The 17182-nt window shown below is 46.7% G+C and overlaps 1 protein-coding gene across 8 annotated transcripts in view; it reads left to right on the top strand.

Annotated features, from left to right (window-relative positions):
- Window positions 1–17182, top strand: part of LOC117895231 (four and a half LIM domains protein 2) — a 55825-nt gene that overhangs the window by 35447 nt on the left and 3196 nt on the right. For 4 of the 8 annotated variants that reach the window (XM_034802733.1, XM_034802732.1, XM_034802735.1 and 1 more), the window contains 2 exons: window positions 11026–11226; window positions 11851–12025. In XM_034802733.1, coding sequence (XP_034658624.1) covers window positions 11026–11226; window positions 11851–12025 — 376 coding nt within the window. Of the gene's footprint in view, window positions 1–186; window positions 5001–10106; window positions 10460–11025; window positions 11227–11850; window positions 12026–14804; window positions 14950–17182 lie in introns of those variants that run through there. The other 4 variants (XM_034802736.1, XM_034802729.1, XM_034802731.1 and 1 more) reach the window with 4 other exon arrangements.

The raw sequence follows: 17182 nt of genomic DNA, 5'->3' as shown, positions 1-17182 counted from the left end.
AGCCCAAAACAGAGGTTCCCAAGAGCCCCATGCCCCTCCCACTTTCTGCTTTTTGCGCTGCGCTTTAACTGCTTTTTCCCTCTCTGCTTTTTCATATTCGCCTCTGCTTTCGCCTCTGCTTTCGCCTCTGCTTTCGCCTCTGCTTTCGCCTCTGCTTTCTCCCCCGCTTTCTATCCCCTCCTGAAGCTGCGCACCTCTCCCGCAACGGAGGAGCAGTCCAAAGGCGGGTCACCCGGCCTCCGACGCAGTCCACGCATCGACGAAATGGATCACTACGCCGAGCGCTGGTCAGCCACGCAGCCGGAACAGCCGCAGACACCCAGCATCAATGTGCAACAGCCGGACACGGCGCCGTGGCGCGATCAGTACGGACTGATGATGGAGGGCCTCAGCGACTTTTACGACTTCCAGGCCTCCGTGAATCCCTCACGTTCGCGTTCCACCTCGCGCAATCCCTCGCCACAGCCCAAGAATGTGGCCAATCGCATGGATGTGGACATGGAAAAGTCATTGGAGGTCTACGACGACACACAGAACGGGCTGACGGCGGGGGAATTGAATTGCGAGCTGGTGCTGCAGCTGCTGGAGACGACAATGAATGGAAATGAAGAGCCAGCAGAGCAGCTGAAGCTGCAGAATGTGGCAGATGATGCGGGCAATGGGAGTCCACCAGTGACCATGGTCTATGCCCCCACAGAGAACTCTCTACGCGAGGAGACAGCCAGACATTCACGCTCCCGTTCCCCACTGCCGACCAGCGAGAATCTCGAGCGGAGCATCAGCCAGCGCAGGCAGCGTCTGATCAAACACAACGACGAGATCATGGAACGATTGTCCAACTCCAGCGGCAGTGGCAGTGGCAGTGATGGGCGCAACAGTCCCATGGAAACGGAAGCCAATGGAAACGTAACGCCACCGCTGCCCCAACCCGTAATCGAAATCAATGACATGGCCATGGATGAGCCCATGGAGGAGGTGGTGCAGGTGGAGGTGGAGCCACAGCCGACACTGGAGGAGCGGCGTCTGTTTGTGGAAACCCTTCGAGCGGAGCGGAACTCACACTCTCGATCCCGCTCCCGTTCACGTTCGCCACTGCCCACGGCGGATAATATAGCCAAGAGCCTGGAGAGCCGTCGCCAGAGGCGCATTCAGCACAACGATGAGATCTTTGAGAAGCTGCACCTATCGGAAGAGGAGACAAATCCTGCAGCTGCCAGCATGCCCATCCCCTGTGTGTCCATTGAGATTGAAGCACCACCCGAGGAGCAGCAGATTGAAGTAGAAGCCGTTGAGGAGGAGGACACGCCCGAGAGCATGGCCAGACTCTTCGAGCAGCTGCGTCTGAATCGCGTGCGTTCGCACACCCGTTCCAGATCGCGTTCCCGCTCGCCGCTGCCGAGTGCCGCCAATCTGGAGCACAGTCTGGAGAGGCGTCGCGACAAGCTGATTGCCCAGAACGATCTTTTCTTTGAGCAGCTCCAAGAGCGGGCCAAGACCCCCGAGCCAGAGCCACGTCTGACCGTGGAATATGTCTACGAGTTTGTCCAGGAGGAGACAGCAGGAGATATTCCCACAGATAGCAGGGATATGCGTTCGCTTTCGCCCTCACGTTCCCGTTCCATGACTCCATCGGAGCTGAAGGAGGAGCAAGAGCTGAGTGAGGGCCATGACTTCCATCGGATGCTCAATCTAGAGGGCTCCGATCAGCGCACGCTCCGCAAGAACAGCGAGGAGGTGGAGAGTGTCCTGGCGTCGAGTGTCAAGCAGCGGGAGCTGGATCTGGAGGCCCTGCAGCAGCTGCAGCATGCCAGCGAGGAGATTGAGCTGCGTGTCCTGAGTCCCACGGGTTCCGAGCGCCAGCGAGTGGAGGAGATGACCAGAGAGGCGCCAGATGTCGCGCGAACCGTGTCCGAGGTGGCCAGGGATCTGCAGGACGAACTGGTGGCCACTGGCTTCAAGCGATCCACCTACGTGGGCGAGTCGCTGGACCAAGTGGAGGATAAGGCGGCACAGCGGGAGCTGCAGGCAGCCATTCTGGACTCGATCACTGAGAATCGTTTGGGGGCCAAGCCCAAGACCTTTGCCGAGGAGCTCAAGGACACGCAGCGCATGAAGGACGAGTCGCTGGCCAGCGGCTTCAAGCGCTCCACCTACGTGGGTGAAATGTCGCAGGATATGTCCGCCGGACAGCTGGACGATCTGCGTCATCGCACGGCGGAATTTCAGCGCTCCCGCAGCCAGAGCCGTTCCCCTCTGCGCGGCGAGGAGGTGGCGCTGCTGCGGGACATTGACGAGGAGGTGGCCAAGCGGGAGCTGCAGGATCAGCTGCTGGACAAGCTGGCTGCCTCCAGCGTGAATTTTGAGAATTTTTCGCGGCATCTGAATGCCGATTTCCTGGACAGCGAGCGACGTGCCTCCGATTCGGCGATCCTCAAGCAGATCGATCCGTACGGCGATCACCTGGAGCCGGAGGAGTACCATCACTTTCGTCGCTACTCGCTGGCCCAGGAGCAGCCCGTGGAGGAGTATCCCAGCGATGAGTTTGTGTACATCTCGCAGATTGAAGTGCGCACAATGACGGGCACGCGCACCTGGCTGAGGGAGGACTTTTACACGCAGGAACCGGAGGAATTCGAGTGCTCCAAGGAGCATGTCGTGGATCAGGATTCGTGGGCACGCGCCGTGCTCGTCGCGGAGGCAGAGGCGGCCGCCTTTGATGCCACCAATGCCATCTACAGCTACGACATAGCCGGTGAGGATTTCGACGAAGATCGGCAGCAGGAACAGGACTTGGACTTGGACTTGGAGCTGGAGCGTAGCAGCTCCAATGACAGCGAGGATGAGCGTCAGACGGTGGTGGAGATTGACGACGAGGATGAGTTCGAGTACGAATTCGATGAGGGCATCTCGGACAACAACGAGCGCACCCAACCGACGGACGAGTCGCATCACGACACCTCCGAGTGCGAGGAGGCGGAGCGGAATGCCGATCGCTATGCGAATCGCGGGGCCCAGGACTGGGAGGAGGTGGACGATGCGGATGATTTCCTAGACTATGGCCTGGATGATGGCGCTGTGGGTGGTGCCACGCCCTACTCCGATCCGGACTCCTTCATCGAGCAGATCTACAACGATGCCATCAAGAACAGGAAACAGTCGGGCATTCTGCGGGAGTACGAGACAATTGTGCAGGAGCAGCTGCCGTCGGACCACAGCGAGTCCTCGGACAAGGAAAAGTCCAGCTCGGAGAGCGAACGCTATGCGCTGTGGGCCAAGACGCGAGAGCTGGAGAGATCCAGCTCCAGGCAACGACACACCGATGTGGACATTGCCTTGGGTTTGGGTCTGCTGGAGAGCGAGCGGCGGGACACGGAGATGCGCTACCTGGGAGATGCCCAAGTGGCTGCCAGACAATCCACGCGACTGCGCACTCGCTATGGCTACAATCCACAGCTGCAGGCGGGCATGGAGTTGGAGGATGACATCGAAGTGGATCTGAACTACAAGCCAAAGCGGGAATACAATTGGAGGAAGAATTTCCGTTTGGATGATAATGCAAATGGAGGGGAAGTTACAGAGAGAACGGAAGATGAGCAGGAACAGGAAGAAAGGGAACGCTATGAAGAGGAGCAGCAGCTGGAGGAAGAGCAGCAGCAGCAGCAGGAGCTAGAGGTCTACAATCAGAATGAGGAACCCCTCGAGTACCAGGAGGAAGAGCAAACCAATGGGGAAATGCTCGATCTGCGTCGCATGAGCTTGGGCGGCGAGAGCATCACCCTCTTCAGTCGCAGTCCCATGCGGGAAATTCTCACCGATGTGCAGGAGGAGAGTTACCCACAAGCAGAGGGGGAAGCCGAAGCAGCCTACGAGGAACCACCACCACCCGTGGAGGCCATCGAGCCACCCAGCGAGAAGCCCAAAAAGAAAAAGAGCAAGAAGAAGGTGCGCAAGGGCTCCAAAACGGAGGAGGAGCTGCGCGAGGACAACGATTCGGATACGCAGATGTACGCCAGTCGTCGGCAGGAGGATCAGCAGGAGGCGGGAGCTGCAGCAGCAGCAGCCGAGCCAACACCCAAGCGAAAGACCCGCTCGCGACGCAGCTCCAAGAGCAGCCTCAACAGCGATCAAGCTGAAGGACTCTTCTCGCCCCGAAGCAGCCTCGCCTTTGTGGGCGATTCATTGGCGGGCATTGCAGAGTTCGAGACACAAGAAAGAAGGGAGGAGGAGGAGGAGGAGCAACCAAAAAAGAAAACCAAGAAGCGAAAGAAGACCAAGGAGACCAAGGAGGAGCTGCCACTGCAGCCAGCACCAGAAATGGACCAGTTGGACAAAGATTTGGTTGCGGCTCTCTCGGAGATTGCGCCCGTTTCGGTGTCCTCGAACCTGACGCCCGAATCCACGCAGCAGAATCTGTTGTCCAGCGTGAGTGCGGGTCAGAGTGTGTGCGTGACCCCGGCCTCATCCATCGAGGAGGCATCCCCCTCCAACACCTCCGCTGCTCCATCTGCTGCTGTGGTGCCCGCCCGCTCCGTTGTGGACACTTTCGACATACTGAAAGATGCCAACTTTTATCCGCTCTTCTAGCTTTCGCTTTCGCTTGGGCTTTTCGCTTTCTGGTTTGATTTAATCCTCAAGCTGCACTCATTTGTTTTTTATCTATTTCTTATAGACATGTTCATAGCCACGAATACGAGTCCGAAACACACACGAGCCCACGTTCAAGCCATAGATCCATAGATACTCCCAGCATCCAGCATCCGCCTCCTCTGACTGAAAGGGCAAACAAATGCCCAACCCATGGGATCAGAGATCCTAACTATCTATCTACATATCTATTTATTGTATAAACTATGTATTATACTAACGAACCATGAACAGAACCCACAAACCCCACAAAAAAAAGAGGCCTCTACTCATCATAGATGTTAGTTGTACTTAACGAACTTTTTTTGCTGTCTTCTTAATTGCCGAGAAATAAATGCCAAATGAATAAAAGAAAAGCATTTCGTGTTCTTCCTATAAATAGAAAGCCCCCCTCCATCCATTTCCCAACGAGTTGCATCTGTGGTTTGTGCCAATTCCGAAATGCCCGAACATTGAGATCATTCACGGGGGACGGGACCCTCAGACTGTTGTCATCCATCCATGGGACAACACCAAGTGCACTGACATTCAACAGAGCAACAGAGAGAGGGAGAATTACCCATATATTTGTACTTCTATATATATTTATCTTTCGCTGTGGCCCACTTTGCATTTTTGGCTGCCTTTCGCCCCGTTCCTTACCCATTCGCATGCGAATGATGTCACCGTTTGACACACCATTCCGTTTCGGGCCCAATGAAATGGGAGGGAGCCGCGCACATAAATCCCAAAATGCAAATTGTTGGCCATATACTCAGATTTACTCGACTTTTAATGCTCACGTCAGGGAAACCATAAACCAAAAGACAACGAAAACAGCGAAGAAACTCTTAACATGTCTTGTATGCGGAAATTTATATTTAATTCCTTAGATTTAAGTGATTCATATAGAGCTCCTTGGGTGACTAAATGACAGATGGAAAGGTCGGTGGATAAAGTAGAACTTGATGGGCTTTAAATGTGTAGAAAGTCGAATAAGAGGGGGATTATACAAATTAAATAAGATTTGTTGTGCTGCTCTTGATTTAGGGTTTAACTATACATAATCTAAGTGTCTCTCTAAGTCTTCCCTTCTTTTGGAAACATTTTCAATCAAGCAAATAATTTTAGGGAATTTTTGTAATGCCTAAAACTATTTTCAAAGGCAACGAAAGGAAGCTTGTCACCGGAATTTTGTGACTACTCGTAGTTGAAGGGTTACCAAAAGTTACCAAAAGCGACAAAAGATAAAAGGAATGTCAACCCTTAATACACGAAGGAGGCAACATATTCCCTTAGTTTTAATGGGGGAAGGTTGACTGCCACAAACAAAAATTTAATTTCTAAAACATTTTTACCCAAAAGAAGACAACAAACCGGCTGCTTCGTGTGCCCAAAAGTATGCTAATCTCACAAATGCATTTCCTTTTTGTTGGCCGAAATGTGAACTGCCAATTTCATTCATTGAGATCATTATTTTCTTCGCTTAGATGTCAACCCAAAGAACACACACGAATGTACTTTTATGAGGCATATCCCATGCATTTTTCATTGGTTTGGTTTTTTCTTTTGTTGGTCCGCTGAAATGCGGCTGTCAAGTTCTGTGTGTCGCGTCCTTAGTCAAATTAAGCGAAAGTCAGGCCAAAGGAGAGCTGCACCTCTCGCTCCCACAGAAAGATAACAAATTATTTTGGCTACTGTCAATCCCTCGTGGTTGTGGGACAGGGGGGGAAATTCTCTTTTTGAAAATGTTTATGACAGGCCGAACAGGAAAGTGTGTCACTCGTGTGATTTGTTTATGCCGCTCACTTTGGCTTTGTTCTACACTTTTCCACACTTTTCCATCTCCTGTGCTCCATCATTTCGGGCATTTATTTCTGTAAAACTCATTACGTAATGCATCCAAAGTGTACAAAACAAATGGATGCTCCGAGTACCCGTGTAGCATGGCCAAAAATGCTGCCAAAAAGTCTTATTCAATAGTTTTGTGTCTTTGACATGAATTCATTTCTCTTACGGAGACGCACACTTAAAAGCCTGCGGTTTTTGCATATATTCCATCGATATATGTATGTTTTTTTATATATAGAGAACATTTACGTATTTGTGCCTCAAACAATTTACCGCAGAATGTTCACTTGAAATTCTGTTCTGAATGGATATGTTTTTCAGCTTTTTGTGTGTCAGTTAAATGAAACACCTTTCTTCCAAAACATTTGCTGCTGCAGAACATTTGTTTTTTGCATTCCCAGATATACTAAATATTTTTGCAATTTATCTTTGGGCTGCATGTATTTTTGGCATTTCTCAATAAATTGGCAAAAAGCAAACAGATTTTCATTTGATTTTTTGGTGGAACCAATTTAAAAACAAATTAAAAATGTGCCAAATTCTCATCAAAATGTTGTTGTGGGGCATTTTGAATCGTAGACAAACTTAAACTTGAACTTATAGACCCCCCACTGACATCAGCTGTGCCTTGGGCAGCATTTCCTCCAATAAAAAATATAAAAATACGCTGGAAAATACATCCAAGAGGCTGCGATACATACATACATGAATTTATGACCCAATTAACGCCTAAACGCCCGCGTGAAAAATGCCAAAATAATCGTAATGAACAGAGGCAGCAGTCGCGGAGAGCATCATGGGAGCAGTGGAGTGGAGAGGCGAAGGAGGAACAGGCAATCATCAGCATCGGAGGAGCACACCACCGCCTCACCCGACACACGACACGCAGCACAATTTTTATCAAAAGATTCGCGAATTGCAATTTTATTTATAACTGAGAAGATTGCATTACACACGCAGCCAACTCCCCCCTCCATCCATGGCGCCCCCTCGCCCTTGCTGGCTGTGGCTCATGTCTGTGGCGAAAATAGCAACAACGTCTAATATACTACACATGAAATGCATTATTTTATGATCCAAGAATATATACTTATGTGTGTGTATGCTTGTGAGATTTATGTGTACATCATATGGTTTATAGGAGCGTGTCGAAAAGTATTCTAAAGGGGGGGAGCCCTTTTATATGTTTTTTATTCTTTCTTCCCTTGGAATTCCAACAATTACTTCCTCCCCTGTCAAGTCTCACATTTCTTGGTCACCTTCAACCATCAATGGTCCTACCTTAATGGCTTCTTTCCATTATGGAAATCCCCCTCTATTTTCTGTGTCTCTACGTCACTGGCCGATGTCTTTATTTTCGCATAAAGCCCATAAATCCCCATCACATCGGAGCAGTGAGGGAACCAGTGATTCAGTTTACATCCCAACATTTTGATATTTCAACAAACTGTAAAATATGCATACACCGCCGTATACTATATATTTTTTAATATTTCTTTTCGTTGCGGCCAATTTGCCAGAATATTTGGTGTTTCGTTGATTTTGTTTATTATTCAGATGATTTGAGCTGTTTTTCAACTAGTTGTAGTTCTAGTTTATGGCATAGTGCGACCTAGAACGGTGCGGCCAAAAGGGGGCAGACCTTGTTAATAGCTTTCTACCACTGAACTGTCACAACGACATTTTGTTGGCCTTTTTGGCCGACCGCTTGCCAAACCCATTGCTCGCCTTGGCCGACCTGCCCTTAGTGTCGCGTCCGTTTGTCTAATGGAAATGGAAATTTGTTTGTGCGCTTGAATAAACATTGGTTATTAATTGGCTGCGAACGGATTGAATAATTTGTTGGAAAAAATTGAAAATTATTGGAAGGAATTATTATTTGATTGAGACGTGTCAATAATCACAGAATTCACAGAATACTGAATAAACCCACAGGGAATCTATCTGAAATCTCTTCTTTGGGATGGAAAATCATGATAAAAGTTCCTTCCAGCTCTGATGTAAAGCTTTTATAATGAAATTATTGCATTTTTGGAGCAAAACTAGAACATATTTAGGAAAATCTTACACAAAGGCAGACCCACAATTATCCTTTATGTACCTCGTAAAATATTAGGTACAAAAGCCATTATGCAAGTACATTTTGTGCTTTTGAAAATCACCCATCAATTGATATTTATTTTGATAATTTTGCCCTTGAATATTCAGCCATGTTTCAAAGTCTCCTCTGTTTTGCATTTCCAACCAAAGCAATTATTTGTACAACTATTTCTCACCTTTCGATCAGCACAAAAAACACACCTGTTGTTGGCCCGTTTCAGTAAACATTTTCTTCCCAGTTTTGGCATTTCAATGATGTCTGTATGCTGTAATACGTACGTATAAAATCAGCAGCATCAGAAGAATGCCAAAAAGCATTGCCATATATTAATACTATTACGATAATGTACCCACGCAAATGCTAAAAGGCTGAAGATCAATTAAAACATCTATATGGCCCACGCCAGGGTCCAAAAATACCGCACGGGTGCGATAAGTGCAGGAGGCACCAGAGTCAGATATTTGCGGGTATAATAATACTACCATCTAGCAGATCCACAGATCAAGCGGTTCGGGTTTGGATCAGAGGAGGAGCAACAGCAACAACAGAAGACAGAAATGATCCGAACCCAAACCAATTTATGCTCCATTGGGATTGGACCGTGTCGTGTGTAGTGCAGTGTGGATAGGGCAGGGCTGCCGCCTCCACTCTCTCTCTCTCTCTCTCTATGTTTGTCTGTATATGTCTGCGTCTGCGAGTGCTACTTGTGTGTCGTGTGCACAAAGCGCCAGGCAGAAGAAAAATGGAACTAAAAACATCACACAAAATTTCTTTGGGTTGAAAAATTGAAAATTTTGGAATACCCATTACAAGTGCAAGATGGAAGTAGGGTATATTGTGTGTGAGATAATAAATGCAACAGGGATGATGATATTTTAATGCAAATTAAATCGGTACGAATCTATTCCACATTCAGTTCCGAAAAAACAGAGAATAACCTAAGAAATCCACTCAACTTTTAATGAAATCTTTAAAAATTCTACTGTATAGGGTATCTGAAATGTCTGCCTTACAAATTCTTTGCCATTAAATCTCTAAAATGGCTATGTGCCGCCACCGTGTGAGGCAGGTGTGCCAGCCCACTACGCCCACCGTTTGGCACCTGAACCGTAATTCCTCTGCAGAGGAGAAGGCGTGAAATATCGCTAACAAATTGGCCAAATATTCGAAGAAAGCATTACCATAGCATCAGACATTGCATATTACATGCACATTCAATAATGCCGTTAATTATTGGCAATATTCACATTGTCTGCCGCCATCCATCAACCCAACGGAATACTCTCCCGATCCACCCATGCATGCGTTCGCATTCGCTCTCTCTCTCTCTCTCTCCCTCTCGGCATGCAATCTTATGGAAAGAGAGCGAGTGACGTGACGTGATCTCTCTCATGTGCCTGCGGCTGCTGCTGCCGTTGCTCTCCGAGATTTTATTTTTACACATGGCTGCTGCGAAACTAGATACAAAGCGAGCAGAGGCTGAGGCAGCGACCAATATTCAGACCGTTTCGAAAACATTTTCGGAAACCGCTGCGCCAGTTGAGATCGGGATCTCGGCGGCAAAGTTCAAACGTTCTGGGACCCCGAAAAGAATCCTCAAATCGAATCGAAACGAAACGCGTTTGCTCCTGCACACGGCAACACGCACACACGCACACACACGCAGACATAGACAGACAATAATTATAGAAAGTTTAGTCGGTCATTGGAGTGCGAGGGGGTAGTGAGAGGGCTAGGCGCGATGGCGGACGTGGAAATTATGCAAACCGTGCAAACGGAAGTGAAGAAAACGAAAAAGGTCAAGAAGTCAACGTCATCGAAACGTCGCGAATCGGAGATCCAAATCAGCGAAGTGGAGGTGGACTCCACCATCGAGGAAAGGGGGTAGGTGACGTGTTTTGTGAGCAGTTCGTAACCGACAGAAATATCCAAAATCCCATTCCGAAAACGAAACTGAAACATTTTCCCATGTTTTGGTGCTCGTTTTTTTTCCGCACATTTTCCATCCATTCATATTTCTGTTTTGTTCTTTTGCGATGGATCATTCCCAACAACCAAACAAGAAAAAACCATTCCAAATCAATTTTACTCGTACATTTTCCAAAATTAAACTCAAAATTCCAACAAGAAAAGCAAAATTCTATCAATCCAAAAGCACTCTCGCATATCGAACTTTTACAAAACGAAACACACGTTACTACTCTACTTTCCTCGGCAAGACCGTTTACTAAAAGGTATCCACAAATGTCTATCTGTTTCCAAAATATACAAATACATACAACAAAGTGCCACAAAGAAACGACCAAGCATACACACACAAACACCAAAAGTTACACTGCACAACACAACAAATACAATTGGAATATTTTAATACTTTTCCCTATGTGATTTGTTCCCCATTAAAAGTGATTTTCTATACATCTGCCACAATCTCTGTCTTCGTTTTGCAGTTAATTTTCAGTGGCGAGTACACAAAAGCCATGGACAAGGACTGGCATTCGGGCCATTTCTGTTGCTGGCAGTGCGATGAGAGCCTCACCGGACAGCGGTACGTGATCCGGGACGATCATCCGTACTGCATCAAGTGCTACGAGAATGTGTTCGCCAATACGTGCGAGGAGTGCAACAAGATCATTGGCATCGATTCGAAGGTAAGTTTTTCCAAATGAAAACCATATGTGGAGCCCCAGGCACCCACCCATCAAGTGAGTGCACAGAGAGACACATATTAAAACAATAAATTCATTTTATGGCACATCATTCCCTGGAGGTACACATAAAACAGCCAATAAAACCCCAAAATAATCAATAAATGTTTGAAAATAGTTCGAAAAAACATATCAAAATGCATAGATGGAACATAGACCCATAGGGCTTCCAAATTCAATTGATTTTTAATGTGGAAAAAGTGTGTAGAATGGGGTCTTGCTGTGAGTTTTATGTTTCTTTTATGAGTCTAGCCATAATTTGTGTTAATTACCGCATGAAAATAGATCGACAGAGGCAGGAAAATCTTGAAAATTTTATAGAAAAAAGCAGAGAGAGTAAAAGTGTAAAACCCAAAGGGAAATTTGTAAAATTAGAGTAAAGATTGGAGGAGGTAGAACTTGTATAGACTCTCTGCTTCAAGGTGTGTCTTTTCCCATTTTTGGCTATCAGAAAACACACAAAAATCAGGAAAGTATTAATTAAATCCACTCTTTGGCAAATCTAAACTTTATTCATTTGAAAGTTCTTCCATTAATCTTCCCCTTTTCTTATCTCCCTACCCACAGGATCTGTCGTACAAAGACAAGCACTGGCATGAGGCCTGTTTCCTGTGCTTCAAGTGCCATCTCTCGCTGGTGGATAAGCAGTTTGGGGCCAAGGCCGATAAGATTTACTGCGGCAATTGCTACGATTCCCAGTTTGCCTCCCGTTGCGATGGCTGCGGCGAAGTGTTCCGTGCAGGTGAGCAAATGTTTCCCCTACTTTCCGTGCGGCATACTTCCGGGCGCGCTGCAAAATGTGGCAGCAACATATTGTGGCTGTGGCTGTGGCTGACAGAACACCGCTACGGGCCATGATCAGTTAGAAGAAACTGGTTCCGAACAGGTGGAACACATCTTCATGTGTTCCTGTCATATCGCGAGCATTTGATCAATTTACATTGCCCCAATGCAGGGGAAATTAATGGCATTTGCCTGCCAATTTGTTGGCCATACGGTACAGGACAGTGAACATTCGATAGAGCATACAACGGGGTGTGTAAACATCTCCATGGTGTTCTCTCAGCTGAGTGTGCACTGTGTCGTGTGTGTCTTTAGCTTACAGCCAACGAACCTGCCACACTCGAGTGCGTTCATTCGAGTGCAACGAGAGCGCACAGACCAGACCCAAATGTTTGCACAGCTCTGCTCTCGGGTGGGGGTTGGATAGAGGTGGGAGGGAAGATGCTTACGTAAGCGCATCCGATGTCCACAGTTTTTGGAGTCGAACTCTCTTCGAAGTGACGTCTGTTGAATGCAAGTTCATTGTCACGCTGGGTACTGCCGCCTGCCGCCTGCCGCTGTTGTCGCTCTCAGACTCCAGCCCACGCCAGACCCTGAAAATACTCTCGCAATCGCACGCTTCCCCCCAACTCACTCACACTCTCCCTCTCCCTCTCTCTCTCGTGGCAAGGTGTTTCAGTGCTCTGGTTTCAATTGTATCGCAAATAAATATGACAGAAAGACAAATACAGAATGTGAGGTGAACTGTTGTCAGTGAGTGATAAATTAATGGCTGATAAATGCCCGCAGATCTGCGTTCCGAGCACGTTCCAAGCAACACCCATACTGCTCTCCATTCCATGCCAGTACGAACCGCGACGACCCCTCTCTGGCACCTACCAAATTTGGCTAAAACTGGCCGGGGGGCCGTGACACTTTCGCGTTGAGTTAACACAAGGTTGCAGCGTACCACGCGTTGCCAATGAACGTGTAGAACAAGCGGCAAACAGGCAATAACAGGCCACAAATACAGGTAGATACTCGTATGTTGATTTTTGCACTGCACTTGCAAAATATTATACGATATTTCAATGTCAGCCAACCCACACACACCCCAGACAGACATCCCAGAGATCACACAGCGAGGCAGGGGGCACTGACAGATACACAAAGATTTACGACTATATCGGCGGAGATGCCGATTCTGTGTTGTGTTGTTTGTCAAAGGTGGATCTGTGTGATTGACAGTGAGTCCCCTCTTCGGTTGAATGACCATTTTCAGGCATTAACTAATTGTCAACTTAACATTTCAAATGCTAATTAAATACGAGTGTTAGCTGATTACCGATTTATGGCTAGAACACGGAACGTTAGCTAACAAATCTGCCTTCTGTGCCATGAAGATCCCCCCACTGAGATGCCCCCTTTAAGTACTTTTAGTCCAGACCCACTCATGACTCATTTCCAAAATAAAAGCCACCAAAATAATTATAATTCTCTCTGTCTCTTTCTCACTTGCCCCCAAAAAGACACGCGTCTTGCCAGCCAGCCAGAGATTTTGAGAGATTTTCAAAGATTTTTACTTCTATGGCGCATTTTTTGTTCCTTTTTGATTTGTGGCTTTTAAATTGGCTGTTGGTGAGGTTCGGGGGATTCATTAGAATGAATAATGATGATTATTAAGCGCATAAAGCTATGGTGCGGGGGGGAGGAGAAGACGGAGGAAACATTGCGAATCAGCGGGAATCATTAAATACTTTTTTGTACAAATATTTGGCACCCACTGAATGGGCATTAAAGCAAAATGGATTTACATTGATTTTAGATATATATTTTGATGTATTTTAAGAGTGTGCAATGGGAAAGAGCTTGTTGGAAAGATTACTTTCCATTACAACAAGAGAGAACCTTCCCTCCATCTGTTTGTTTCCCCCCAAAATGTATCCCTTATTGTACAACTTCCAACCCAAAAACATCGATTAAGCAATTACTCTATTAGTTCCCTAATTTACGTCGTTGTTTTTGCCACTCAATTGATTGATTTGCTGTGGTAGCCCATCGAGCAGGCATTGGGTAAGGAATCCCACGTACTGTGGCTCATCCAACGCGTGTCGTGGCATTTCCGCGGATCGAGCGAATTAATCAAAAGCGAAACAAAATGAAATTGACTTGGCATCAACGCCTTCGGGGCGTGTGTGTGTGTGTGTGTTGCGGGGCCAGAATTCATTAGAAAACTGCAATCGGCAGCCAAAATGCCACTGGGCGTTGCAATTAGATTCCGGCTTAGACTCCCCAGTTTTAGTTGACATTTTCCCAGTGCCATAATGCATAATGGATGCGCACTTGACTATCGGGAAATCTGCATAAACATGCTGCTGCTCCGACAGTGTCATTCTGTTCATAATTGCCCCCTGGGCACTGCAGGCGGAGATCGAAGATTGACGTCGCTCTAAATGGCACCTGGACTAACCCTGGACTGCCTTGCCTTAACGGGCAGCGGCAGGGAAAACAAGACGATCTCTTGTCGAAGGCGGCATGCAACAAGCAGGCACGTACCGAAGTCAACTTAAGTTTTCACTCACTCGTATTCCGTTCATTCATTCAAGAGTCAGCCCAAACTCAACTCAATTTCAGTTGAGTGAAAATGAATCTCTCGCTCGCTCTCGAGTAAACTAAACTCCGTTGTCTGTTGCTGTGGCTGTTGCTCTGGCTGTTTCGGTTTCGTTTTGGGCCTTCGGGTTTCAGTCTCAAAGCGGCTTTCAAAGCGCGTAGAATGTGCCGCGGCTGTGTGCTACAGAATACAGAATAAATAGTGCTTTTGGAGGGGCAACGTGTTGCATGCGAACTTTATTGATTGCTGCATAAACTCTGATCATCGCGATATAATAAAGAACTTGAACAAAAGTATTTCCGCACTTAATTATCCATAATTGAGAGACACAAGCCAGAAGCCAGAAGCCAGATATCTCTCGATTATAAACATTTTTGTGTTTAAAGAAAAATTCACTTGTGAACAGCGAAACGAAAATGAAAAGTGTACCCGGCCGAGATCTCTGCTCTCTCTCAGTCTCCTTTGGGGCAGCCCACATTGCGTATGCTTAACGCTCACACATCCTGTGCGGCATATGTAACAGGCACATTACACAATTTCCAGGTGCAGGTTGCAGCTGCAGTTGCCGCCTCTGCTTTAGCTCGGATTTCCCCCCCCATCCAATTCTTGTCTTTGAATCAAATTCATAAATAAAGAGAAAGAAATTCCATGGCAAATGCCAAACCGGAAACAGATTTGAAGTCGTTTTGGGATGCGTTTAGTGTCAAGCGATGGCCAAATCGACGTGTTCCACATTCGTAAGCGAACACCTCGGCCACACAGTCAAATGGAAAACATGTAAAAGAGGGCCCCCGCCCTCGCCCCCGCAACAGCCCGAGAGTTGTGTCAGACATGAATATGCACACGCAAAGTGGAATTTCTTTCGATTATTGCTGCTGCTGTCTGTTGTCATTGCAATTGAATATCAATTCAAAACGAAATCGAACTGGAAAAACGCTTGAGAAACTTTCAATTGAATGCCGTAATTGTTGCTCTAACGATTAAAGGGAAACCCATTACAGGCATCATTCCATTTCCACTTAATTAGCCAACCAATTGGAGAGGCTCCTCAACTCTGAGCTTGGGATAAGTAAAGATCCTATCGAACCACTCGAGCCACAGCCACAGCCAAAATCAAAAGCCAAAGCTGAATGTCAATCGTTGTCTTATCAAAACAAAGCAACGAACAAGCAAATTCAATTTCTCTTTTCACGGAATCCCAAAAACTAATAAATCCGGCAATCCGACCAGCATTTGTCTGTCTTTTGGTCTGCCTGCCCTGCGGGTCAAAGTCAAAGTCAAAGATCTCTTGCAGCGAGTGAAAATCAAACAGAAAGAAAACTTTGTCAGCGCTAAATGAAAACCTCTTCCTCTTGTGCTCGTACAATATTTTCGCTGATCCGCATGCTATTGGTCTCTGGCATTGCAATTAAAAATGCAGACCATGCACACGGCCTAAGGGATTTCGAATTTTGTTGTGTTGACAAATGCAAAACGAAATCGAAATCCAGATCCAAATCCACTTTCCTTTTTTAAGGCTTTGGCACTCTTTGGGCTGGGTATATATCGGTTGAGCAAATGACATCAATCACAGCGCTTGCACGCACACAGGCACACAGTCATCGACCTGTCAATATATCATTATCTCAATGTCTATCCACTTGACCTCAGCAGCGGCGGGAACTGCGGCAGCGGCAACGTTTGTTGTAGGCGTCCGTCTGCGATCAGTGGGCGACGTCTTTGGGTATTTTGTGTGCCTGACAACCCATCACAATTAGTTATAATTATGTTGGGCATTCGGGGCTATAAATAAGCGAAGCCCCCACCAACATATAACCGCAAAAGCCATACGAACGCTGCTGCTGCGTTGGTAATCCAACACGGCTGGGATCGAACTTTGGCTATGGCGAAAAAAGTGGAGCAAAATTGTGGAGTAGTTCATGGATTCACTGATCTTTCATTTAAACTTATCCCCACTCTGTAGAACATAACAAAGATCTTAGCTACAGTTTTTTCCTCTATTTTATAGTCTTACATCATCCAACCGATTTGTGAGGTTTCTTTGTCAATCTCTCTTTGCATCAGCATTCAAATTGCTTAGCTTTGGGGAATTACTTCAACATTCTTTGTGCCACATCCATATCTCTCCCTCGCATCTGTTTTCGTACAATTGTGTGGGTTTCTTGTTAAGATATTCTCTTCTATTCGTACAATTCCGTGCTTCCTGTGCGCCTCCAGCTTCGAGCGAGCTTTGAGACAATTTCCTGCTCTCATGTGATTCAAGCAACAATTTCAATCGTGTGTTTTGTTGTATTACACACAAAAAAGTTAATTATTTAATGATTTATGATCAGCTGGCAGTGGTTTTTGCTGTTGCTTTTCATTTCCATTATGGCCAATTTGGGTTTTGGATTTTATTTTATTTATAAGCATTCGCTAAGTTTAATGAAACTTGTTATTCGGCAAATGATGTCATAGAGGACGCCAGCACGGCAGCACGGCAACGCCTTGAGAGATGGATGAATGGTAGAGTGAGACTTGGCGTCG

This window comes from Drosophila subobscura, chromosome J, assembly GCF_008121235.1.
Source record: "Drosophila subobscura isolate 14011-0131.10 chromosome J, UCBerk_Dsub_1.0, whole genome shotgun sequence".
Lineage (NCBI taxonomy): Eukaryota > Metazoa > Arthropoda > Insecta > Diptera > Drosophilidae > Drosophila > Drosophila subobscura.
Note: the sequence above shows the minus strand (reverse complement) of the source record. Positions and strands in the feature narration are given on the sequence as shown.